This window comes from Asterias amurensis, chromosome 7 (assembly GCF_032118995.1).
Source record: "Asterias amurensis chromosome 7, ASM3211899v1".
In the NCBI taxonomy this organism is placed as follows: Eukaryota; Metazoa; Echinodermata; class Asteroidea; order Forcipulatida; family Asteriidae; genus Asterias; species Asterias amurensis.
The window spans coordinates 22,804,258-22,830,162 of NC_092654.1; the positions used below are offsets into that span (position 1 = coordinate 22,804,258).

Consider the following 25,905-nt stretch of genomic DNA (forward strand, 5'->3'; position numbering starts at 1 on the left):
ATGATTTCAACATAAACCTAAGAGTTATACAAGTAACAGATTAACAAGTTTTGAGATGTAACCTCTTTCTATATCAAAAGTTGATAACAATTATCTCCATATAAGATTTGATGTTGTCTTCCATTGGGCTGTGTACAAATCGTGCCTGCAGGAAGTCCAGGCTTGTTGTGGCTCTTTTGTAAACGTGTGACGTCACAGGTCACATCGCCAACATCACTCTATTTGTGCAACATGGGTGTTTTTCTCTCATTATTCTCTTTCAACTTCGATGACCAATTGAGTCAAAATGTTCATGTTGGGGTACACAAGGTGAGACTACTGGTCTTTGACAATAAAATGGTGTACAGTTCCTTTAAAGGGACGCTACACGTTTGGTAATTACTCAAAACAATATTAACTTAAAAACTGACTTGGTAACGAGCATTGGAGAGCTCTTGATAGTATAAAACATTGTGGGAAACGACTCCCTCTGAAGTAATGTAGATTTTGAGAAAGAGGTAATTTCTCACTAAAATAATAAAAGACTTCTAGCTAGAAGTATTTTATTCTTATCTGAAAGCACACAAATTCGTCCACCGAGGGTGTCTTTTCTGTCATCATTTTCTCGCAACTCCGATGACCGATTGAGCCTAAATTTTCACAGGCTTGTTATGTTATGCATATGATGGGATACACCAAGTGAGAAGACTGGTCTTTGACAATTTCCAAACGTGTACCTTCCATTTAACAAGGTAAAGTAAATAAAATCAAATGACTCCGAAAAGAAGGATTTTTTCTAGCACAAAAACAGACAGATATTCAGGTTGATGTTCTCCTTGCTACGTTGATTCATCTTGGCTCGACGGAGAACACAGTATGAATAAACGACAAGAAGGAAAATATTTGTTTGCTGCAGTTATTAAAACAAACACCGGATTTGTTTTGTTGTTTTTTGTTTTTTAAATCTTTTACGAAGGTCAACTAATCAGATTTGCCATGACGATCAATCAACTGTATCATTGAGTCTGATGCAGATAGACACGGGCAAAGATAACACTCAAGACCAGGTTGTTGACTGCAGAAAAAAATAACAACGAACAACGTCAATCCAACAAAACAGCGTATCTCTTAAAATTATTTGAAGGGAAGACAGAACGGGACGTGACATTGACAACTCAAACTGACGGAAGGCAAGGTTTTGGGTATCAAATTTAACAGGCTTAAAACGTGTATCCAATTTTTTTTTTACGATTATCAAACAATAGCGAGCTACGTTTTTTATTAAAGTAAATATACTGCCGTGGACGACGTGACATTACACTATCCATGCTACAAAGGCACTGCACACTAGTGGTAATTACTCAAAATATTTGTGAGCATAAAAACTTACTTGGTAACGAGCAATGGAGAGCTGTTGGTAGTATAAAACGTTGTTAGAAACGGCTCTCTCTGAAGTAACATAATTTTGAGAAAGATATAATTCTCACAGGCATCTGAAAGCACACAACATCATTGTGCAACAAGGGTGTTTTGTTCTTTCATTATTCTCTTGCAACTTCAATGACCAATTGTGTCAAAATTGTCTCAGATTTGTTAATTTATGCATATGTTGGGATACACCAAGTGAGAAGACTGGTCTTTGACAATTACCAAAATATGTCCAGTGCCTTTAACGTTGCTAATTATTATACATGTGCTCTGTAGTTGTCAACTGTCATTAAGTAAATACAATGACAGACCACAAACTATAAAATTTGCATTGCTTTCGGATGTATGCAGAAAATATGGAAAAATAAAGACACAACAACTAAAACAGGATGTCCATTATGATTACAAAGGACGATGTCTCTTACCTAGTAAAGGCTATCATTACCACCTCCAGGGAACGCAACATCAAGCCAGAGCAGTCTTTCTAACGATGCGTTCGTTTAGCTTCCCTGGGTCGACCCCGGTGTGTGGCGGTTTTTTTCACCAGGACGAACGTGGGTAATTATCTGCACACGTTCGTCCTGGAGAAAAAAACCACCACACACCGGGGTCGACCCAGGGAAGCTAAACGAACGCACCCTAAATGATAGGGGACGGGGGGGGGGGGGTACTGCCAGACAGAAGATCTGGATATACATTCTCAATGCACGAATTAGAGCCAAACGCGAAGAGAAGAAGTTAAAACAATTCAGTTTTAGATGTGGGAGGAAAACCACAGAGAATCATTCCAGGGAAAACCCACGCAGTCAAGTAGGGACTGAAAACCCAATCCACATCCTAGTACCCTCGGTGGGATTCGAACCGGGATCACAGAGCTGGAAGGTGAGGCAAGACACCGCTACACCAACCTGACTGCCCAGAGAGGCCCAACAAACAAAAGAACAAAAAATACATCATACAAAAGAAAAACATTTCATTCTGGGTATCAAATAATCATACAGTCTTCAACTTGTTTATTTGTCATAAAACGCAGACGTTCCTTACAGTGATAGGCATTGTTAGTTATGAATTCATTCATATTACTATTGATATAATTTTGTTTCTTTAAATTAAGACGTACATTTACAACTTGAATTTCTCATAGACCAGCACTCACAAATATGGGCCAATTATCATTACTTTTTATTATAATTACCATTGTTGTTATGACATTCTTTAAGACACACTGTGTTATTTAGCAACGTGGATAAGTTATTATATTGTGTAATCTGGTGCCCTGACGTTACATGCAGTCGGGTAATTTGTTTTGACATAAGCCCGTGCTTAAAATGAATGTTTTCGCCTACGACTAATCCTTAAAAGTCATCGCACATCTATAGCTTTGATAACAAGAAAAGAAACAAATTTTACAGGTTTTTATAGTTTCGGATTGTTCTAGACATATTTTCAAATGAGATTTTCTAACCGAAACAACATGGCACTTTGAACTGTTGACTTGAGAACTTCTATTAAATTGTGTTTGTGCACGAGATAATTATTTTCAATCTTTAAGGGCGGCCGCAACTACATGCATTTATAAAAACATGTACTCGAAACAAAATAGAGGAATAATTTGAACAGAAAAACACTTTAAAGTCGTTGTTATTTAGAGTTTCGGGATAAGCATTATGAGCATTTAAAAAATATAGTATATATATAGATATTTTGTTTCATTACACTGCACAAACTGATGGGTGTTAAAATTACACCATGGGTGTTATCTCATATAGATACCCAAAAGATAAATTAACATCAAAAGAGTGTTGAAATAACACAAATGTTGGCAGAAACTATAGTGTTATTTCAACACACATGGTGTAAATAATAAGACAACACACATGGTGTCAATTTTAACACTCCAAATTTTACAGTGCGTTTTTTCATATAAAAAAACAGTAGTTATTTAATTTGACTGTTTTGTGCATCAGGAACTTCAAAATTTTCCTTTTAAAGCACTTGCCATTGTTGTTTTTTGAAAGAAAAACATTTATTTTGCACCGTTTGAATGTTATTCTGTTTAAAAAAGAAAATGGACACTATTGTTAATTGTCAAAGACTAGCCTTCACAGTTGGGGTGTCTCAACATTATGCATAAAATAACAAACCTTTGAAAATTTGAGCTCAATCGGTCGTCGAAGTTGCGAGATAATAATGAACGAAAAAACACCCTTGTCACACGAAGTTGTGTGCTTTCAGATGCTTGATTTCGAGACTTCAAATTCTAAATCTGAGGTCTCAAAAAATTTATTATTTCTCGGGAACGACTTCACTACAGAGGGAGCCGTTTCTCACAATGTTTTATACTATCAACCTCTCCCCATTACTCGTTACCAAGAAAGGTTGTGTGCTAATAATTATTTTGAGTAATTACCAATAGTGTCCACTGCCTTTAAAATACTTGCCATAAAGAACAAAAGGAACATTTTGTGCGTTGTTTTATTACCAAGTATAAAACTGCAGAATAGAACAATTCAAACATAAAAAATGTATCATTAACGATAATAAATTAATAAGTAAAAAAACTCAAAACATAATAATTCATAAATTAATAAAAACAAGCAAATAGTTAATCAGATTTGTAAAATTTAAAAGAAAACAACTGCACCTCCGGCTGAATAAACAGTAAACAACAATTATCTAACGACCAAAAAGAAAAAAACAAAGAAAGAACACGTAAAAACAAAAGCCTCACAATATAGGAAATGTAGTTTAGATTTGAACAAAGAAATAATGACTGGAGCTGGACATGAACCAACGACCTCCAGATTGATAATACTTTGATTTGTAAATGAAGCAAACATAATCATTAAGTACCACAACGCACGACAAACGGTCATGCTCGAGCAGCCAGCTTTTTTCCAACCACTTAAATAAAAGTGACGAAACCGAGGCAGGGAGTATAAGAAACTACCCCCCCCCCCCCATGTACCCTGTCAGGCCAAACATTACATGCTTGCAAATTTAGAGAGACATGATTGGATTTGTGTTTTACAGTCGGACATGATTATTAATGGCTGTATGCTTTCCCATCCTTTACATTCACAACCCCCCTAAAAACCAGCAACAAACGAAAAAGTGTTTAGTTAACACTAACAGGGTTAAGAGTCACAGCTTTAACAAAACGTCTGAAACTGGAACCCAAATCTCAGGTGGTACATTGACATAATAGCATTTCCACCTTTTTTATAACCTCTGCCGTTATGCTTATCATCAGAGCTAGAAAAACATTATTATTTATTTATTTATTTTTGAGAATACTAATAATTATTTTTTTGTTGGCTTCCAAGGAAAGGTCTTAGAAGTCTGAATTCATATAAAAGTCTGAAGTTTCTAATATCATGGTAAAAACCTCTAACAACATGAATTCTTGTGGCATTTTTAATTTCGGTAAGCATGTAAACTATGCCTATTATAGTGAGCTGCAGATTCCCAATGCGAGGTTACTTGGGAATGTATGAGTAAAGAATTCGCAACGAGAGTTTTAGAAAGTACAATCCAGGAGAAAATGAACAATCAAGAAAATTATGCGAGGTTTTTAGGGGATTATGAGCAATCCTGCAGTGCCATTATTGTCGTGATCTGTGGAATATTCGAACGGTATGCAGGATAAATTGCGAGGGATTTGTGGGGAGCCCGATGAATAGTCAAATTATTCCCTAACGAAGCAATTGACATTTACACGACATTTGAGGTGTCATGGGACCGTCCGTTTCAAACAACCACTGTAGTTCATCGAGACTGACCGGAAAGAGGCGGTTCTGATGACAACCACAGGTACGATTAGTCTTAAGTAACCTTTGTCGAGAAGGTTCGAAACGTCAAGAACAATGACAAAACACAAATAGAGTATGTTCGAAACGTCGAGGTAACAATGACGGTATTCGTCAGAGGCAACACTCCTTCATTCCATGGGATAATAATAAAAGCCTTCAGGCCTGAAGTATTTTAGTATTTGAGAGAGAAATTACCTCTTTCTCCAAACTACGTACTTATAGAGGGAGCCGTTACCCACAATGTGTTATACTATCAACAGCTCTCCGTTGCTTGTTACCAAGTAAGTTTTGTGTGCTAACAATTATTTTGAGGGTAATTACCAGTACAGTGCCTTTAATCTGCTGCGTGAGTCACGAGGGAAAAAGAGAAAAACCACGCAAAATTTACAGCATTTTACGTAAACACATCGTCCTTCATTTTGATTTTAACAACCTAAACCAGCTGTTGCACTTCCTTTTTTAGGTTTCAGATACATGTGTACAGGTTTATCGAATATTACTTCAATTCAGAGGGAATATTTTCACATAAAATAGATGTCTATGAACTGCATAATCAGTAAGCATTCACGCTGAACTCAAACAACGTTGTTTTTGACATTTGTCTGTGTTTCTTTTGTATGTCTACATTACCTTTTTGTGCTTAAAGACACTGGACGCATTTGGTAATATTGTCAAAGACCGGTCTTCTCACTTGGTGCGTCTCAACATATAACAAACCTGTGAAAATTATAACTCAATTGGTCGTCAAAGTTGCGAGATAATGATGGAAGAAAAAGGCACCCTTGTTGCACGAAGTTGTGTGCTTTAATGCTTGATTTCGGGACCTCAAAATCTAATTCTGAGGTCTCGAAATCAAATTCGTGGAAAATAACTTCTTTCTCGGAAACTACGTCACTTCAGAGGGAGCCTTTTCTCACAATGGTGTACACTATCTACAGCTCTCCATTGCTTGTTACCAAATAAGTTTTCAAGCAAACAATTATTTTGAGTAATTACCAAATAGCGTCCGGCCCCTTTAAAGGCAGTGGACACTATTGGTAATTACCTAAAATAACTATTAGCATAAAACCTTACTTGGTGACGAGTAATGGGGAGAGGCTGATGGTATAAAACATTGTGAGAAACGGCTCCCTCTGAAGTGCCATAGTTTTCGAGAAAGAAGTAATTTTGCACCAATTTGATTTCGAGACCTCAAATTTAGAACTTGAGGTCTCGAAATCAACCATCTAAACGCACACAACTTCGTGTGACAAGGGTGTTTTTTTTCTTTCATTATTATCTCGCAACTTCGATGACCGATTTAGCTCAAATTTTCACAGGTTTGTTATTTTATGCATATGTTGAGATACACCAACTGTGAAGGCTAGTCTTTGGCAATTACCAATAGTGTCCACTGCCTTTAAGCATGGAATTGAGTGCAAAATAGGTTAACTTACTCCTGTACTAAAAAAGAAAAATATCCCACCACATTTTTTGTTCACTTCTATCGCAAAGAACAGCTTCATGCAATCAGGCCATGTTGATATAAAGTAATAAGTACAGTTTCAAAACAATTGTAAGGCACTTCCCTCCCGCAAAAGTGGGAGAAGCAGAACGTATGGCGACCCTTTTACACATTATAAATTTTACGCAAAACACGTCGGAATGTTTGATTTTTTCAAAGTTTATAACTATTTCCCCTTATGTTGCCAACCGTATGGGTTTTGACAATCACCGAAAAACACATCGTTTATGTCACAAAAAACTTCCGGGAAACAAATAAACAACATTTGTTTTCCTTCGTGAGCAATTAGGGGCTCGGGACTGTGAACCATTTCTTGAAACTATTACGTGTCCCGACTACGAAAAACAATTCTTAAAGGATTTAGATTTCCCACAATATCCATAATGTAATAAGAGCAACAACATGTAACAAACGAACTTACTTTATTATGCATTGCATAGCATAATATGGATAACATCATTAGCATTCCATGTTATTAATACCTTCCAAGTAAGCAGGAAAAATCATGATCATGACCATGACAACAATTGTACTTTGAGGGAAAGCTTACGGAGCTCAATTATGTCCCGACTATATATGAAAACAATAAGGGATAATCCCATACCATACATAAATGCATGAGCGGAAACATGTAACAAATGCACTTACTTTGGTTTGCATGCTGGTATAATAGCATTATCTCATAGTATTAATACTTTCTAAGTAACCAGGCAAAAACCAAGACCATGGCCATAAAATAATGATAGCTAGTTTAAATCAGGTAATTGTGATTCAGTAACTATTCAATACTTGTTGTAGTCAATGTGAAATCAGCTTTGTAGGATTCAAGCCCACAATCTCGGACCCCGCCTACAAAATCGGCTTGTGGACCATAAGGACACGAAACCTGGGAACGGGGATGTAGTCCGAACGATGACTATTTAAAGTCAACATTACTGACATTTGGCATTTGGTAAATATTAAATGAGCATGCTACGTAGACTTGGTACAAAACCCAGATTCTACTAGCAGAAGACTCAAGCAGAATATATTTTATGCTGTTAAATGGTGCATTATAAAGTATTTTCTTCCAGTGAACTTTTCTGTGCTTTTAGCTAACAGCTGAGTGACGTCTGAAAAGGCTGTTAAAATCTCGCGAGAAAATACAAGACATGGCCCATTTAAAGACGGTGGACACTATTGGTAATTGCCAACGACCAGACGTCTCACTTGGTGTATCTCAACATATGCATAAAATAACAAACTTGTGGAAATCTGAGCTCAATCGCAAGTATTGAGATAATAATCAAAGAAAAACACACTTGTCACACGAAGTTGTGTGCTTTCAGATGCTTGATTTCGAGACCTCAAATTCTAAACCTGAGGTCTCGAAATCAAATTCGCGGAAAATTACTTCTTTCTTGAAAACTATGTCACTTCAGAGGGAGCCGTTTCTCACAATGTTTATACTATCAACCTCTCCCCGTTACTCGTCCACAAGTAAAGTTTTATGATAATAATTATTTTGAGTAATTACCAATAGTGTCCACTGCCTTTAAAGTACGCGACTTTGTCTCCCTAAGTAGAGGAGGCTTTTGAATGCACACATTTCATTTATTAATTCTGGTTATGAAGGCAATGATTCTCAGGAAAGCGAGCTTGACCGCTAATACTAGCCAATAACCCAATGGGGAGAAGACAAGGAAGGAAGTTACGGTTTTAGATTTGGGAGGAAAACCCCAGAGAATTATTCCAGGGAAAAACCCACACAGTCAGGCAGGGACTGAAAACCTAATCTACATATCTCATCCTGGCTGGATTCGAACCGGGTCCTAGACGTGTAAGGTGGGGAAAAACACCACTATCACTATGACAACTCAATCTTATAGTCAAAAAGGGGAACTTAACAAATTTCCTCCAGTCCTGCTATTGAAATAAAAAAAATTGTTATCGCCCCCCCCCCATCCCCCTCCTCCCGAGGCAGGGGGAAAACCTTGAACAAAACCTGCCTCACCGTTAACCACCTTTTATTACAAACAGATACGAATACAGTTTTTGCATTTATTCGTCACACACAGCTTTTGCATTGGAATAAAAGTTGAACAGCTTCTGGTTTATTTTCTTTGCACAGGTTTTAATAAAGTGACATTAACAACAAATAAATTTATCTTCAAGTACGCGCTGATCCTCCAATCAGATTTGCAGAATGGAGTGGTGATAAAAACCTATATTGCATGGCTAATATCACTACCATCTGACTGTGTGTTCTATGTCACGCGCTAAATTTGCTTGGAGATAAATATGTTATCACACGCACGCTCGTGGAAATACGGAAAATATAGCGCATCTGCGTCCCATATCCAACTCGGCCTTGGGCCTCGTTGGATATGGGACGCAGAAGCGCTATATTTTTCCGTATTCCACTCGCGCTTGTGTGATAACTTATAATATTGCATGCATTTCTGAGTACAACTACATAAGAAATCAAAAATACATTTTGTTGTGTCTGCGTAACTAGGGTGTATTACAATCGCTATCTCAGACCGCCCCCAAGTAATTTAGTTTCTTGTTAAAGACTCATATGAACAAGATACCAATTATATTATTTATTTCACAGTAAGATTTGTTAGCATGTCTTCCAGCATCCCAACAATTCATTAAAAGTGGGTATCACAACAATTTAATTTCAGGGATTTTTTCATTATAGTCGTTAATTTTTGAATGTACCTAGTGACACCAGTTCATGAATAAAATTTGAGACTAATCCAAGTCTCATTAAGTTGTGTGCCATTTTTTGGATAAAAAGCTTAATAATGATAAATTGATTAGTTTTATTTCATTGCTCATTAATTTGTAATCAATAACTGAAAAAGAGAAACTTGTAGTTTTAAGAAATGCTTTTTAAAAATACATCCATATGCATTGACCAAATACTGAAGGGGACATTAATTCATTTACCAAAAAACCCCTGAAAACTGGGTTTTCATTGTATCTCTGCGATGTTCTAAATGCGGGAAGTAATTTACAGCATTGTCTTCCACTGGGTTCTGTGTAACATTTGAACTGCATCGAAAGTCGCTGAGCATGCATACTTTTGCTAAGCAGATCTGCCGCTCTGCTAGGCAACTTAGAATTGGGCACATTTTAACCAACCGACACTGTGTGTGTTAGATTACATTGAGAGTTACTGGCTTTCTGCTTAAATATTGAGTGAAGTACAAAGCTTGGAACGAGAAGAGGTCAAATTTCATGGAGCTGCTGAGAGTACAAACATGCTTAGCTTGTTAAAAATTATGCTCAGCACAAACAGATCACCTAGCAAAATGCCACTGAAGTGTACAATTAGGAGTTGGTTCCCAGCCAATACATGCTCAACAGGTAAACTTGTCAAGCAATATTTGATGCATGTATGAACAAAGATATTGTTCAGCTGGTAGAGCGCCAGCACATTATTACCGAGGTCTTAGGTGGTCAGCAGTTCTAAGAAATTGGACCCTAAACAGAGCATTTTCTTGAGAACAAGGCCTAGCGTTATAAACAGTGTTCTATATAAACATTTGCCACACCTTTGTTTCACTGTCCTCACCGTCACCCTCCGACTTCCCATTGTCTCCAGAGCCACCTGCCTCAATACCAGCAGATCCGGTTCTGGCCAGTTTCACTTCACTACAGCTAGCTGAATCCGGTTTATCTGTGGACACCTGTCTAGAAACTGGGGATTCTGCTAATGAAGGTGATTTATCATCGATGGCACCAGCGGTCGCTGTTGAAGCACTGCTTGCATCACCACTTCCAGTAACGGTTGCAGCCGTCCCAGAAGACGCAGGTGTGGAATGGTTTCTTGTTTCCTGCCGTTCCCAAACTGGTTTGTCCCCTGAGGCTACCGAGCTGTGTTTATCCTCCTCACGACTCTCACAGCTTGATTTGTTTTCTTTTTCCAGGTTTTGACCTAGCGACAGTACCCATGGTGACTCTCTTGTAGCTATTTTGGGAACGTCCTTCGAGGGAGCTTTCTGCCTTGTCGATGATACACCCTCAAGATCCTCCGGCTGGGTTTTGTTTCCATCAGTTTTTTCAATGGGCTTTGGATCACATTCTTGAGATTCTGAGTCCTGCCCACTAGAAACAGGCAAATCAAGCTTTTTATTCTCTGAGGTTTCCTTTCTATTTCCCTCAAGGAGAGAAGGTTCCTCTATGGACAAGGGTTCCGTTAGGGTCAGTTTGGTTTTTGTTTGTCCTGGTTCATATCTTATATGGACTGCGGAATCAGATTGCAAAATGTCAGATTTTTTCGCGAGAGAACCTTTCATAACAGAAGCACCCACTTTCCCGGTGTCCGACCGTTCTTCAACAGAGACCCCAACAGCGCACTCTGTGTCTGAACCGTCAGCAGGGGAGACTTCCACTTTTGGAGTTCCGAAGTCCGTTTTAATGAACAGCGAGTTACTTGCCGCTCGTTCTCGCTTCAGTTCTTCTTCTGGCGTAGCCTTCCTCGACATGTACAGTTCTATATTCAAGCTAGACTTTCCAGTACTTGTGGTGTTGCTGGCTTTTTTGGGTGAGGTGCTTCTTACAGAAAGCTTTGATGTCTCATCTAAAACCTTTTTTGTTTTGGACTTTGCGAGCAGGGGGCCTTCTAGCCATACTGGTTTAGAAGCACCAACTGCCGTTGTCTTACCGTATGACTTTTTGGCATCTAGGCCTCCTCTCACACCAAGAGATTTATCGACAAGAGGAGAAGCGGAGCTAGAGGAACTGACAGAAGTCTTTGATGTCGACAGCTGTGATTTCTCTTTACTAACATGCTCCGCTGATAGAGCTCTCTGAGATTCCAGGTGAGTGAGAATACTCTTAATAGCTGGGGCATACGGGTCGCTTGACGCCCTGACAGCCCTAACGGCATCTCCACTATCCAACGATATTGCACTGCCTTCCTTCTTAGAGGTACCCTGTGAATCATGTGGAATCCTCCCAACGTTGGTTGAGAAGAGGGGATTCCTGTTGGGCTGAGACCCAGAGTTCCTCTTGGCACTCGACATGGAAGTTTTATACGGATACTGTAATAAAAGCGTCTTTGGCAGGGTTCTCTTCTTCTCGTCGATCCTCCTCTCCCAGGGAGTCTTCACCGCCTCCTCCTCCCCGGCCTGGAGATCCTCTTCTGGCGACAGCGTCTCCCGCTTGATACGCTCAAACTCCGATTCCAGCTCTTGCGAGAGATCAAGCAATCCCCCTGTCGGTAAGTCACCGCCTGATGTGGATGTCCTGCTTGAGGAACCTGTCTTATAGCTTCGAGGGTAACCCTTGGCGTCCCGGGCAGAGATGAGCTTCTTGCGACGGTTCTTACTAGAGGCACTCTTAGAGGACACTGAGGGGTCGTTCTTCATCCTTCTGGACTGTGAGCTACTTGGGCTTGCCTCAGTTTCTGTAAAGTAAAAAAAAAATCATTGTAATGACACTCTTGTGCTTTTGAGCAAGGCACTTCACTATAATTGCTTCATACAAAGTTTGGAAGGTAGGGCATTCTGCTCTACCACCCAGGCTCCTAGTGGATGATACCCAGGCCTTACATCATTACGGCCTTTGAAGTGGGATATCCATGTTTCAGCCCCAGGAGTACAAGGCAATGTGTCCCTGGTGACAGTTTAAAATCAGTGAAGTGTTTAGCCCTCACCTTGAAGTGTTGTCGATTTCTCATACAAAATATTAATTGTTTGACTAACAAAAACAGTTAAAATGATGGAGACTAATGCAGGGAGCTCCTTTTGCTACAAAATATCTGAATTTTCAAGCTACCAATTTTAAAATAACTATTTAAATGGAGGGTATACCTTTGGTAGTTACTTCAAAAATTAATTACCATAAAAGCTTAAAGCCATTATACACTTTCCGTAAACAGTATTGTCCAAGGCCCACACTTCGTGTATCACAACTTCTATATCAAATAACAAACCTGTGAAAATTTGGGCTCAATCGGTCATCGGAGTTGGGAGAAAATAACGGGAAACCCACCCTTGTTTCCGCACGTTTCGCCGTGTCATGACATGTGTTTAAAATAAATCCGTAATTCTCGATATCGAGAATTTATAATTGTTTTACTGTTTTCTCAAAAAGTAAAGCATTTCATGGAATAATATTTCAAGAGAAGTATTTCACCACTACCTTCTGTAAACCCTGTAAGTTATTTGTAAATCTGTGAACTTTTTTTTTTTTTTCTGTACCAAAAGGGTCCAATGGCTTTTTGTAAGAGGCACTACAGCTGTTGATAATGTGTAACATTATGAGAACAACTCCTTGGAGGGATTCAAAATCATTCAAATCTGAGAAATCGTTTTGTATGTGCATTTTTCAGATTGTGTATTCCAATTATGGATCAATCTTCCTGCATGGATATTACCGCTCCAGATTTTTCGCAACACCTTTTGAAATGAAATATTCACAAGTTTGCTAATTTTATTTTCTATATCTCAATTTGTATAGGATTAAAACAATGAAACTGTTCTAAATCCAAAGGTATACTTTTGGTTTAATTACACAAACAAATCAGTATCAATTAAATTAAATTCAAATATTATTTCCATTGCAAAATGAACATCACGGTAATTCTGTAGGTGGTCTATTGAACAAAGAGGTACAAAGAACCGCTAGAATAATAATTAAATGAGACACAATGAAAACAGGGCAAATATGGAGGCATATTCAAAGACAAATGTATAGAATATGCTTTATAAACAAAAAATAAGATCTTAGAACAGAACTTAAGTTAAAACAGAACAAGAGAAAAGGACGAGACGGGACAAACAAACAAAGAAAAAGCTACTTAAAGGCAGTGGACACTATTGGTAATTTCTCAAAATAATTATTAGCATAAAACCTTACTTGGTGACGAGTAATAGGGAGAGGTTGATGGTATAAAACATTGTGAGAAACGGCACCCTCTGAAGTGCCATAGTTTTCGAAAAAGAAGTAATTTTCCAAGAATTTGATTTCGAGACCTCAGATTTAGAACTTGAGGTCTCGAAATCAACCATCTAAACGCACACACCTTCGTGTGACAAGGGTGTTTTTTTCTTTCATTCATATCTCGCAAGTTCGATGACCGATTGAGCTCAAATTTTCACAGGTTTGTTATTTTATGCATATGTTGAGATACACCAACTGTGAAGGCTAGTCTAGGACAATTACCAATAGTGTCCACTGCCTTTAACGAGCTAGGACGGAACAAGAGGGTAAAACATAACTAGAAACTCTAAAAGGAAAAGGATGAAAATGAGAAGAAGCTAGTCGAAAGATATAATCATCACTTTTTTTGGCTAGCACATGTTCAAATTTAAAAGTTGGCTGCCATAGAAAGTACATCCATCAACATTGTATTCAAGGAACACGTTGCCTTGGATCGGTCGAGTTGGTCTTTGAAAAGCATTTGTAACCGTTTGTTATAAAATGCATATGATTAGAAAGAAGTTTTAAAAGTAGAATATAATGATCCACACAAGTATCACTCGAAATTGCACGGTTTTCCTTTACCTCGTCGACTAACACGGTCGGCCATTTATGGGAGTCAAATTTTTGACTCCCATAAATGGCCGACCCTGTTAGTTCGCAAAGTAAAAGGAAAACCACGCAATTTCGAAGCAAATTTGTGTGGATCATTGTATCCTACTTTTAAATCATCTTTCTAACCATATGCATTTTATAGTAATTGGTTACAAACGCTTTTCAAAGACCAACTTGACCGATCCAAGGCAACGTACGTGTTCCTTTAACCATTGTTTGTTCTGTTTTTCTGCATCACATAATCACTGTCCCAAATTAAGTTAAAAAATCTTACTTTAACTCCTACAACAATTGACCTTTTCTCTTCCGGTATGGCACAAAACAACAAAGCTAAAATCATTAAGAAACATTTCTAATAACTATAGTCCTCTTACAAAGATGACCTTTATGTAAGCATGCTAACACGAGCTTGATAAATAAAATGTTTTTTAGTTTTCAGCGAAGAAGAATTTCTTAATCCAAAGATAAAGTGCTTTTATGTCCTGTTTATTCTCATCAGTATAAATCACGATTACAGGAAAAAACAGAAGCGAACTGTCCCGGTAATGTACACTGTAAACGACTCTCTGCCAACATTATTTCATCTATGTCCGACTGGGGGATAATGATGTAATTCATCCTTTGAGACCCTTTTTCCGGATGAGTCGTTTACGTTATCGTCAAAATGTCATAGTTTATTGTTTAAAGCTGGATAGTGTCAGGCATTCTTTTTAATTAAGCTAATGCTGCGAAGACTATATATCATGTTTTGTTGGAGTTTGTAATGTGGGAAGGATTAAATATCAGCCATTAGGATGTCGCGTTGTTAATGTATTTAATGTAATACCACCGAAGATATTATTTTATATTTCTGGTAATGAAACCAAAGTTGTTTCATAGGGTAACTTAATCACATAGGTGACCCCGGTTCGATTCCCGGTCAGGGCCATATGTGAGTTGAGTTGTGCGTTTGTTCTCTGCTGTGCCACGAGGGTTTTCTAGACTATCCGGTTTTCCTCCCTCAGGAAAAAATCAAACACTTTCGATCTTGGCTGTGCTCCGTGGTCATAATGGGTTGATGTGGCTGGCAGCTGAATGCGCCCTTGCATGCCTGCTTCTCGAACACGTTGTAGCCGCGTCCTTCGCAGTTCAGCTCTAGCTGCGAGGAAGGACGATTAGCCCCCCTAAATTATTATGATAAGCTTGCAAGCCTGGGTCTAACAAGGTTGGTTGCTATGTGAACCAGAAACACAGGGTTAACCCCTGCTCTTCCAAGCGTTCTTGGTTTTTTTACGGGCACTACCAATACTTGTACACCGGACCCGTAGCTACATGTATGTCCCACCTGAAGGACAAACCAATTAAGGTAAAGTATCTTGCTCAAGGATATAAGTGTCATCAGCGGGACTAGAACTCACCCTCCGCTGTTCAGAAAAACCAGAGCTTGGGTCCTGTTCTATAGTGGACAGGCCACTATACCTCTTTCTACGTCCACAAATTATTAAACGTGACACTAGAGAAGGTTTAGTACCTTTAATCATTTCTCAAAATGTCAAACAAGTCAGACAAGATCCTGTGATCAGCACAGGGTTATTTCTCTTTAATACAAACGCAAGTGTACACAGTCTAGACTGCCAGCCAGATAAATAAACAAGATTCGCTAAAATTGTGAAAAAAGGTGAGATGATGTTCAACATTGGGTTTTGGGACTGGACAATCATCCTTTGGGATGGCTTCCTGGGTGCATTTTCAAAAAGGCGTTTTATAAATAAAACAAATACTAATGATGGCTAGAGCAAGTTAGTTGAAACATTGAGACCAATTACAAACTCCCTCTGTGGTAGTGAAAATTATAACAAGAAGTCCCTAAAAAAGAAAGCTAAAGCAGTAGTCCAAGAGTATTTTCTACTCTCCGCCCAGGTAGTAGTTAAAAAGCAGGACCGTTCTTTTGGGAACTGAGACGTCTCCAGAATTTCGAAAATCTACTCCGCGGTAGTACAATATTAAATATTCAGCTGTTTACTAAAAGTGACAAATTTGAATTTCTTATGAGTTCTACAGATGAATCTATTATTAAATGTGTTGCCAAATTCGTCTTTTTATTTATGAACTTAAAAGAAAAACGTCTTATTACCTCTGTTGACTTTATTTTTCTCCTGCCAATGTATATTAAAATAATTCAGGTTTAAAATGTTGATGTAACCCTCCCCGGGTAAAGAGGTGTGTTCCAAGTTGGAATAAAAAACAAATGAATGAATGAATTAAAGCAAGACAAGTTCTCAAAAGAATATAATCTACTTGGGAAGTAGATACACACATGGTGTTACAAATAACCAAATATTTATCAACAAAATACTGCTTAGCAAGTTATTTTGCTGAGCAAAAAAATGAGTGGGCACCAGTTGCAACAGGGTCTTTTATTTCTCTATGTGTTAAAAAAGAAATGAATCTACTAAGTGCTCCAGCCAAAGAGTTCAAAGAACAGGGGCGAGTGACAACATGCTGTATTCATGAAAAACTTCACCCCTCCATAATCATTATTAGAACAAAAACAAATTATGTGATCACGGAAATATCAAATAGTGGTTGAAATCACATGAGGATAATTCCAATTGTAAATCAGTTTAAAACATGAATTAAAGATACTCCTCCATAAATGCTCGACTGCTCTGTTAGGCAGTGGTGAATAATTCAGTGAATTACTTTGACCGATTACTGAGCAAAGGTCGTGGTGTTGTTTGTATTTAAGAAGGATACAAGATAAAGAGTTGATGATGAAAAGACAATAGGAGGTTGGATATAAATTGGGATTTTATACAAGGCTTAGATAAAAGGTCAGTCGTCTTAAAGGCAGTGGACACTATTGGTAATTACTCAAAATATTTATTAGCATAAAACCTCACTTGGTGATGAGTAATGGGGCGAGGTTAATAGTATAAAACATTGTGGAAACAGCTCCCTCTGAAGAGAAGCAGTTTTCGGGAAAGAATTAATTTTACATGAATTTGATTTCAAGATCTCAGATTTAGAATTTGAGGTCTCGAAATCAAGCATCTGGTGTTTTTTCTTTCATTATCATCTCGCAACTTCAACGACCAATTGAGCTCAAATTTTCACAAGTTTGTTACTTTATGCATATGTTGAGATACACCAAGTGAGAAAACTGGTCTTTGACAATTACCAATAGTGTCCAATGGCTGTAAGCATTTATGTTTACAACTGTTTCTAACATCAGGAAACAGAAAGGTGCTTAAAGGAACACGTTGCTTTGGATCGGTCGAGTTGGTCTTTGAAAAGCGTTTGTAACCATTTGTTATAAAATGCATATGATTAGAAAGATATTTTAAAAGTAGAATATAATGATCCACACAAGTATCACTCGAAATTGCGTGGTTTTCCTTTTACCTCATCGACTAACACGGTCGGCCATGGCCGACCGTGTTAGTTCGCAAAGTAAAAGGAAAAAAAACATGCAACTTCGAGGCAAATTTGTGTGGATCATCGTGTTCTACTATTAAATCATCTTTCTAACCATATATGCATTTTATAACAAACAGTTACTAACGCTTTTCAGAGACCAACTCGACCGATCCAAGGCAACGTGTCCCTTTAAGGATTTGACCGTTTCCTTGTTCAAATATTTATTGATTTTGATTAAAGTAAGAAATTTTCAAAAAGATGTAAACTACATTCGAAGGAATATTTTGGTGATAGTTTGAAGAAAATAAAAACTCTGACGACCGATTGTGCTTACACTTTCAGAGCTTTTGTTATTTCACATATATGTCGGGTCATAAAAGTGTGGAAACTGGTCTTTTGACAATAATGATGCTCACATGTGTTAAAGGTAGGGTCTTACTTTGGTAATGACCCTGAAAAAATGTGTGTAATTTTTACATGAAAGCCTACTTTTTAATAAAGATGGTAGCAAGCATACTGCGGAACTATTTCCTCTGAAGTTCCCCAATTGAATATTGTACACATATTGACTGGCAATGAGGTAACAAGTGTACGTCTATTCCCCCGAGGGACTTTGAGTGACCAGAAGAGCGACCTATTTCCCGAGGCCGAAGACCGAGGGAAATAGGCCCCTCTTCTGGTCACTCACAGGCCTGAGGGGGAATATACGTACACTAGTTACCGAATTATGCCAGTCAATATGTGTTTTATAACATAGCTCAGTCTTAAATGTAAAATAAGAACAGAAATCTGGAAAAGAAAGGAAGTTTTTTAGCTGCTGTTCACGGTTCAAGTCAAGAGAGGGCGCTGTAACCGGGCACTATTTTTAAAGACTAGTGCCCGCTCGAACTAGTTCCCGCAAAACGCGCGCGCGCGATCACTAGACTATATTAGTTCATTCCACGTGACCGTGTTCCAGCCAACCAGAATACAGAACAAGGGGTGTGTAATAACAGTTTATAGAAGTATATAAACAAAATTTGAATCTCAAAAAAATAAAATGGAATGAAAATGTTTTTCCCCGTTTTCTCAACAAGGAGACACTGAATTGAACTGAAACTTTTATATGTGACTAAAACAACTAAAACGAAAAGCATTATAGTGACAAAAACAAAATGGTGACCCTGAACCTTTAAACGAATGATCTAAACAACAACTCAGATAAAATTAAAAAACTCTGTCCCATCCTTTTTCAGCCACCTTCCATTAATCATAAACAGAATCACGAACAAAGCTTTAGAAGATTCAATATTGTTGAGTATTATTACTTTATCGCACGCAGTCACGAGCATTAACCAAGTAGAAATCAATGCTGGTCAGCCTAATTGCGTATCCCCCATGAATTGTCAAAACACCTGCTATTCCGTGGAAAATAACGGCTGGATATCGACAAAGGACACCTGACAGGAATCAAACAGAATCCCATCCAACTGAAAACACATCTGATGGCCATATAGCTTTTTAATTAGTTTCTTTTAATACAAAATTTTATCAGGCACCTGGAGCATTTCTTTATGGATATGTGCGCCCTATAAATACACATGTATACCCTATAAATAGTTATTTTTATAACAATTATTATTATTGTTATTCAGGTTGCTGTTTTTAAATTGTGTATCAGATTCATTTATTTAATTTTAAATCAAACAAATTTTTGATCATTCATTGAACACTTCCTTGAAATAGCCTTTCATCAAGGCGTTCGTGGCGAAAACAGCTTTACAGTCACAAAGCAAATGGAGTCGGAGAGCACAGCGTGAGTGACAAAGCCTTGGGGCCTTATTCCCACTTGCAAAAGATTTCTTAAATTTGTACTCAACTTCTACCCTTCCAGGCAGATTTCATCCATTTTTACATTATGTTTTTTACATTAGATATTTACTCATCCATGCAAATATTAAATTCAAATAGGTAATTTGAAGGCGATGTTAAAGGATTTGGGTACTTTTTTAAAATGTCACAGATTTACATTAAACTTACAGTGTTTGAAGATAATGATAGTGGAAAGCTTCCATACAAATATTACTAACTGAGGTTCTGTAGGTTTTTAGAAATTAGTAAAACAAGTCACAAAATGAAAATTATTTTAGCATGTAAAATCCCATTAACCAGTTATGGTGTTATACCATAGTCATAGCAGAACTGGTTAATATGTTTTTACATGCTAAAACTGGAACGAATTTTTTTTTAATCTCATTTCTCAAAAACTACAGCACCTCAGTGAGTAAAATTTCAAGGGAAGCTTTCTACTATCATAATCTTCAAACTGTGTAAGTTTAATGTAAATCTGTGGACATTGTGTTTTGTGTTAGAAAAAGTACATTAATTTGTAAGTGCGTCATGGCTGAGCCGACTCTAGCCTTTCATCAAGGCGTTCGTGGCGAAAACAGCTTTACAGTCACAAAGCAAATGGAGTCGGAGAGCACAGCGTGAGTGACAAAGCCTTGGGGCCTTTTTCCAACTTGCAAAAGATTTCTTAAATTTGTACTCAACTTCTATCCTTCCAGGCAGATTTCATACATTTTTACATTATGTTTTTTACATTAGATATTCACTCATCCATGCAAATATTAAATTCAAACTCAAATAGGTAGTTTGTTGCTGTGTCATGGCGGAGCCGTCAAGCGCAACTGACTCTGGAAGTTTAGAGGTGAACAATAGAGCAGATGATCAAAACAAAATGTCTAGGCAACTTTATTTGGATGAAACCATGTACTTCAGATACTGTTTAGCTTATGCTATGGTCGAAACATCAGGCAATTAAGTATACTATATGTCGCATTGAAGCCATACACATGTTGTTTGAAGCCCTTGTTATTGTGGTTTATTACTTGAAACCATATTATCCATATGGATTATATATAGTCCTCACGCGCAAGTGCTGCGGGCAATGCTGCAATCGCTCAGACCCTGGCAGCGAAAGATTTGTACACAAAGACATTGAAAAACTGTGGTCCTTTAAACTTTGTAGGTGAATTAAGTGCCAGTCTCTTCGATTTACACAATTTCTTTGCCAGGTCAGCTTTACAGACAGTAAAGTTCTGTGTAATCACACTAAAACTTGTGTATTGTCGGCGCTGTTTTTAGGATTAAGTGTTTGTTTAGTTACAAATATCCATGATCAGTGTTTAATACATCGTTATGTATGCTGCTCTGTTAAGGATTCTGTAAATTGTTGAGAAAGACACCTAATTCACTTACAAAGTTTTAGAAGGCGAGAGTTTCCTTGTCTATGTGTACAAAACCTTGCACTGCCAGTGTTCCGTTAATGGCAGCACTTGCGTGAATGCATTGGTCTTTACTTGTAAAAAAAAACAAAAAAAACAAAACAATGACAACAAGAACAAACCTTAGCACTAACAGCTTGGTCTTGAAGTACATGTTGAGTCTTGAAGAGCTGGAAGGTATTTCGAGTGGCAGATTGGAAAGGGGACGTTTTACATTATTACTGTCAATCATTGAGAAAGACACCTAATTCGCATCAAAAGTTTTAAAAGGCGATGACGTTTTTTCAATGTCTTTATGTACAAAACCTTTGGCTGCTGGCATCCCAGCAATGGTGGTGCGGCATACAGCACTTGCGCGCTTGGTTTTGGTCAACACTTGTTAAAAACAACAACAACAACAACAACAACAACAACATGAACAAATGCTAGCACTAATAGCTCTTCTTGGAGTACATGTTGAGTCTTGAAGAGCTGGAAGGTGTCTCGAAAGGCAGGTAAGAAAGAGGACGTTGTAAAGCAAAGCCAAACACATTCATAGCTTGCTGATTTAAAGCATATTGGTTTAACAAGTGTTGTTCGGGAGTTCGACAAGCCGCTGTCATGCTGACAGACTCGTAAGTGTTTGATTTAGGTGTTCTGCATGTCAAGTACCTGTCTGTCCCGCTGTTTGCTCTTCTTTAAGTATATAGGGACTATCTTAAGTAGTTTTCCCTCATCTTCACTATAATTACTGGATGATTGTCTAGTAGACCATGGACTTTGAAATGGTCCGTTCACCTCCGACTTGCATTCCATAGCAATCGAAAAGGTGTGGCTGTGTTTTCTTAAACAGCTACTTGAGCGAAAAAGGATCAATGGAAATGTTTTTTAAACTTGTATTTTGCACCTTTGAACAATTTTCTTGATTTTGGTGCTAAATAAATGTTTTCTAAATTGACTGATTGATTAATAATGTGTTAATCATTTAATTGTAACTTCAACATTTTAACACTTCTGAAAATTTTCAGAATTGTCAATCAAACAATTTGACCCAAACCTAAAGGTTTCAAGCACTAGCTATAACTCTTGCCGTCGACGGTGTGCGTCACAACGACAATTACTTTAATATAATAAAAAGCTACGGGTTTGAACACAATGTGGATTATGTCCTCCCTTTGGTGACTGCATTAGTTCATTCGCGAAAAAGTAAAGGCTCCAGGAAATTTAGAGAAAACCCTGAAATGTAGGATGGTTACACAAGCTAGTCTTTTGATGTTAAATAAGGTCCCTTTGTTACGCAGTCTCTAGGCGCAGTTACACAAAAATATTATTATCACTTAAAATGACATAAAACCACATCTCGTGTATTTTTACATGACCACTAATAAGGTTGCCAATAGACTGTGCAAGTCTCGCGAGAAATTGAACTTCCGGGACCATTGTGGTCCCAACCTAATGGAGTTTTACGTTGGGGAGATTTTGTTCTGCCAATAATTTTAGTTTAACATAAGTTATGACTCTAAAAAGTGAATATGTTCTTGGGAATGTAAAAAATAAGTAATTAAAAACAGAAAAGTAAAATCAATTCAACAAATTAACGAAGAAAACTAAAGAAAAAAACTTGACCTCCAGTTTCCGGTTTACTCTAAACAATTAAGAATATTACCCAATTGACGTTCCCATTATCGCTGAACCTATGTGATGATCGCACCAATTGGACGTGATTCACAAACGGGGTGTATTAGAAAAACCATCCAGGTCGATGTCGAACAGCGATCCTCATCCCGATAAATGTATAATTTTTACGTTAATTTAAACAAAACAATTATTATGTACACGAATTAAAATAATAATTATACAAAAAGTCTTTTAAAAATAACAATCTTTAAGAATTTTTTAACAAATAACAATTTCAATACAATTTGGTTTTGTACAAAAATATACTTTTTTTCGAATTAAGTTCTCGTTTTCGCTACGTGCGAGACTTGCACAGTCTATTAGTACTCTAAGGTTTGACCCCCAAAATAAATCTCAAATATTCATTTGTTTACGTCTCCACAAACAAAGTCTTGTTATACGTAAGAGTTTTGAGGCTAGGATCAAAATTTGTTTTGAAACGTGTTTTGAAAGTATGTTTTTGAATGGGCACGTGCCCTTCACAGCATGACAGAAGACACAATGTCTTTGTACGAGGAATTTTTTTTTGCCCATTCACTTTTTTATCATAGTCAAGTGCCTCGTCAGAACTTATTGTGATGTTGTTAGATGAAACCCTGTTAAACAACAATCCCACACAAAGGTTTAACCTGGTTTTGTAAGTCAACTTTGAAAACAATTCAGGCTAATCACAGTAGTAACTCGAAGGTGGCCTTTTGTAGAATTTGTCTAATAGAGAGATATATAATATAAGTTATCACACAAGCGCGAGTGGAATACGGAAAAATATAGCGCTTCTGCGTCCCATATCCAACGAGGCCGAAGGCCGAGTTGGATATGGGACGCAGACGCGCTATATTTTCCGTATTTCCAAAGCGCGCGTGTGATAACGTATTTATCTTCAAGCAAACTTGGCGCGTGACATAGAACACACAAGACGCATGGTAGTGATATTAGCCGTGCAATATAGGTTTTTATCACCACTCCATTCTGCCAAGCTGATTGGAGGATTAGCGCGTACTTGAAGATAACAAGTATTATCAAACAAGAATATTGATAGCGTCTTATCATGACAGAATACACAAAGAGGACACATTTTTTGCAATTCACTTCTCAGTGCCTCAAAACTTATTGTGATGTCGTAAGACGAAACCCTGTTAAACAACCATTCTAATTCTCAGTTTTTAAACCTGGTTGTGAAAACCAACTTTGAAAATGTTGAGGCTAATTACGATATTAACTCGAGGGTGGCCTTCTCTAGAAGTTATATAACAAAACACTATTATCATAGGTATTACTGTCATGTGAGAGGCAGAATCTACACACACTTCAACCTGACCTCCCTATACCTCCAGCTGTGGTTCAATAAGTTTATTGTTACTCGCTCCAATATACATAGACAGTCTGTCCATGGGTTTAGTCGTGTGAAAGCTCCCCCTAATGGTCATGTCACACTAGGCATTTTTTACAGGCAATCAACTGCGGTACATGCTACAGGACCCCTCAGGTAACACCACACATTTTACATTTTTTAGCCTTTGAGAAAGACTCTGCTAGGATCGAAACATCAGGCCATTAATTATATTTTGCTTTGAAGTCATACCCATGTACTTATTGAGAGCCCTTGTTATTGTGGTTTGTTACTTGGAACCCTATGGATAGATTATATGTAGACCTCACACACAAGTGCTGCGGGCCATGCTGCAATTGCATCTTACTCTATCCAAAGACAAATGTGAAAACCATAGTGTGAATGTTTTTTCCTCTTTGATAGTGCCTACAGCACTATCGCCTGAACATTGTCCAAACATGTGTTGGATCCCAAATAAAAATATGTGATCATTCAAATGTGAAAGCTCTTCTCTCTTGGAGATTGCATGTAAATTGCCTCAAGTGACATTGACCTTAGTTGCACTGAATAGAAAATGTTACAAAGTCGAGTGACAGAAGTGTGCAAGAGTGTAGCACATGAGTAATTTTCCAAACATGTCTTACGTACTAGTCATTCTTCGAGCAAGGTCTTACGATCCCCAAGAAAAATATGTGAACATTAAAATGTGAATGCTCTTTCTACTACATGTTCTAGGAGGCTGCCTGTAAATTGCCTCTTGTAACAGCGCTGCGCTGGGTAGACAATGTGATGAAAGTTTCTTCCTTTGGATGGGACGTAAAGACGTTAGTCCCGTGTGCTGTGTAATGCACGGAAAAGATCCCAGCAACGCTTATCGCTAACACTTAAAGAAGGGATCCGCCCAGGTGTTCCTGGCAGTGGCTGCTGAATGCGCCGTAGCACCTTGTAAACCCTCATCAGGTGCTACATAATTGGGTCTCAGAGTTCATAACTTCAATAACCTACAAGTATCTTTCTGAGAAAAAAAATATATATATACTTAGCACCCTTGAGTACCTTGTTGGTAGATACGTGCGCTTTGTATGACTTCAGAATTAGTAAATGAAATTGAGCGACGGAAGTGTGCAAGAGGCAGGGCTGAGATAAGTCAGCTATTGAAAGAGAACAGGTGATTGCGGAGACACTTTTACAACCCAAGGATGAGGCAGCCACAGATGCCAAGTCAATGCCCAATGATGATGACTGATGATGCTGATCTGCTGCTCAAGATGTTTATGAAGAAGGAACATTCAAGAAAGCTTACAGCGCAATCAAGACTAATTTTGGCCTAGCTCTAAATCACGCCACGAGTGTCAAGTCTGACAGACGTGGCGTGTTAGAAATGTTCACTACTTTATTATTATTATGGGAATTAAGGCATTGCATGGTGAGGTATCAATATATATTCGGTTTGCCGTAACACCATGTGTGTATCTACTTGCCAGGTAGAATATATTCTTTTGAGAACTTGTGTTGCTTTATGATTATTCTACGATTTTCGGAATTTGGGAGACTTCTCAGTTCTGAAAACAGCTGTCCTGCTTTTTTAACTACTGGGCGAAAGGCAACAAATCGAGCGGGACTATACATATATAAAATAAAAAAAGGCTTTAGTGGATCGAGGGCTCGTATTAATTCAATACTGTGGAGTGAGTTCTTAATTGGTCTCAATGTTTCAACTACCTTGCTCTAGTCATCGTCAGGAAACTCCACTCCACGGTAGCAGACTATAAAGCAAGACAGAACCTCATTAGAGCATAATCTACCTGGCAAGTAGATGCACACATGGTGTTACCACAAACAATTATATATTAATACCTGAACCATGCAATCCCTCAAATCTCCTACTATATTATTACTATTATTATAATCAATTTCAAATAATAATAATAATAATATCAGTTTTCGTAACACTGATCTCCACAATTTGAGAACTTTGGATTCTCCTACCCTTTTAAC

At 37.8% G+C, this 25,905-nt stretch overlaps 2 protein-coding genes across 2 annotated transcripts in view; one reads left to right on the forward strand and one right to left on the reverse strand.

The window, feature by feature from the left end:
* LOC139939507 (homeobox protein Mohawk-like) overlaps positions 1 to 25,905 on the forward strand; it is a 236,856-nt gene that overhangs the window by 26,268 nt on the left and 184,683 nt on the right. The window lies entirely within an intron of this gene.
* Positions 6,392 to 25,905, reverse strand: part of LOC139939701 (uncharacterized) — an 83,951-nt gene continuing 64,437 nt past the window's right edge. The window contains exon 22 of the mRNA XM_071935777.1: positions 6,392 to 12,124. Coding sequence (XP_071791878.1) covers positions 10,248 to 12,124 — 1,877 coding nt within the window. The 3' untranslated portion in view covers positions 6,392 to 10,247. The remainder of the gene's footprint in view (positions 12,125 to 25,905) is intronic.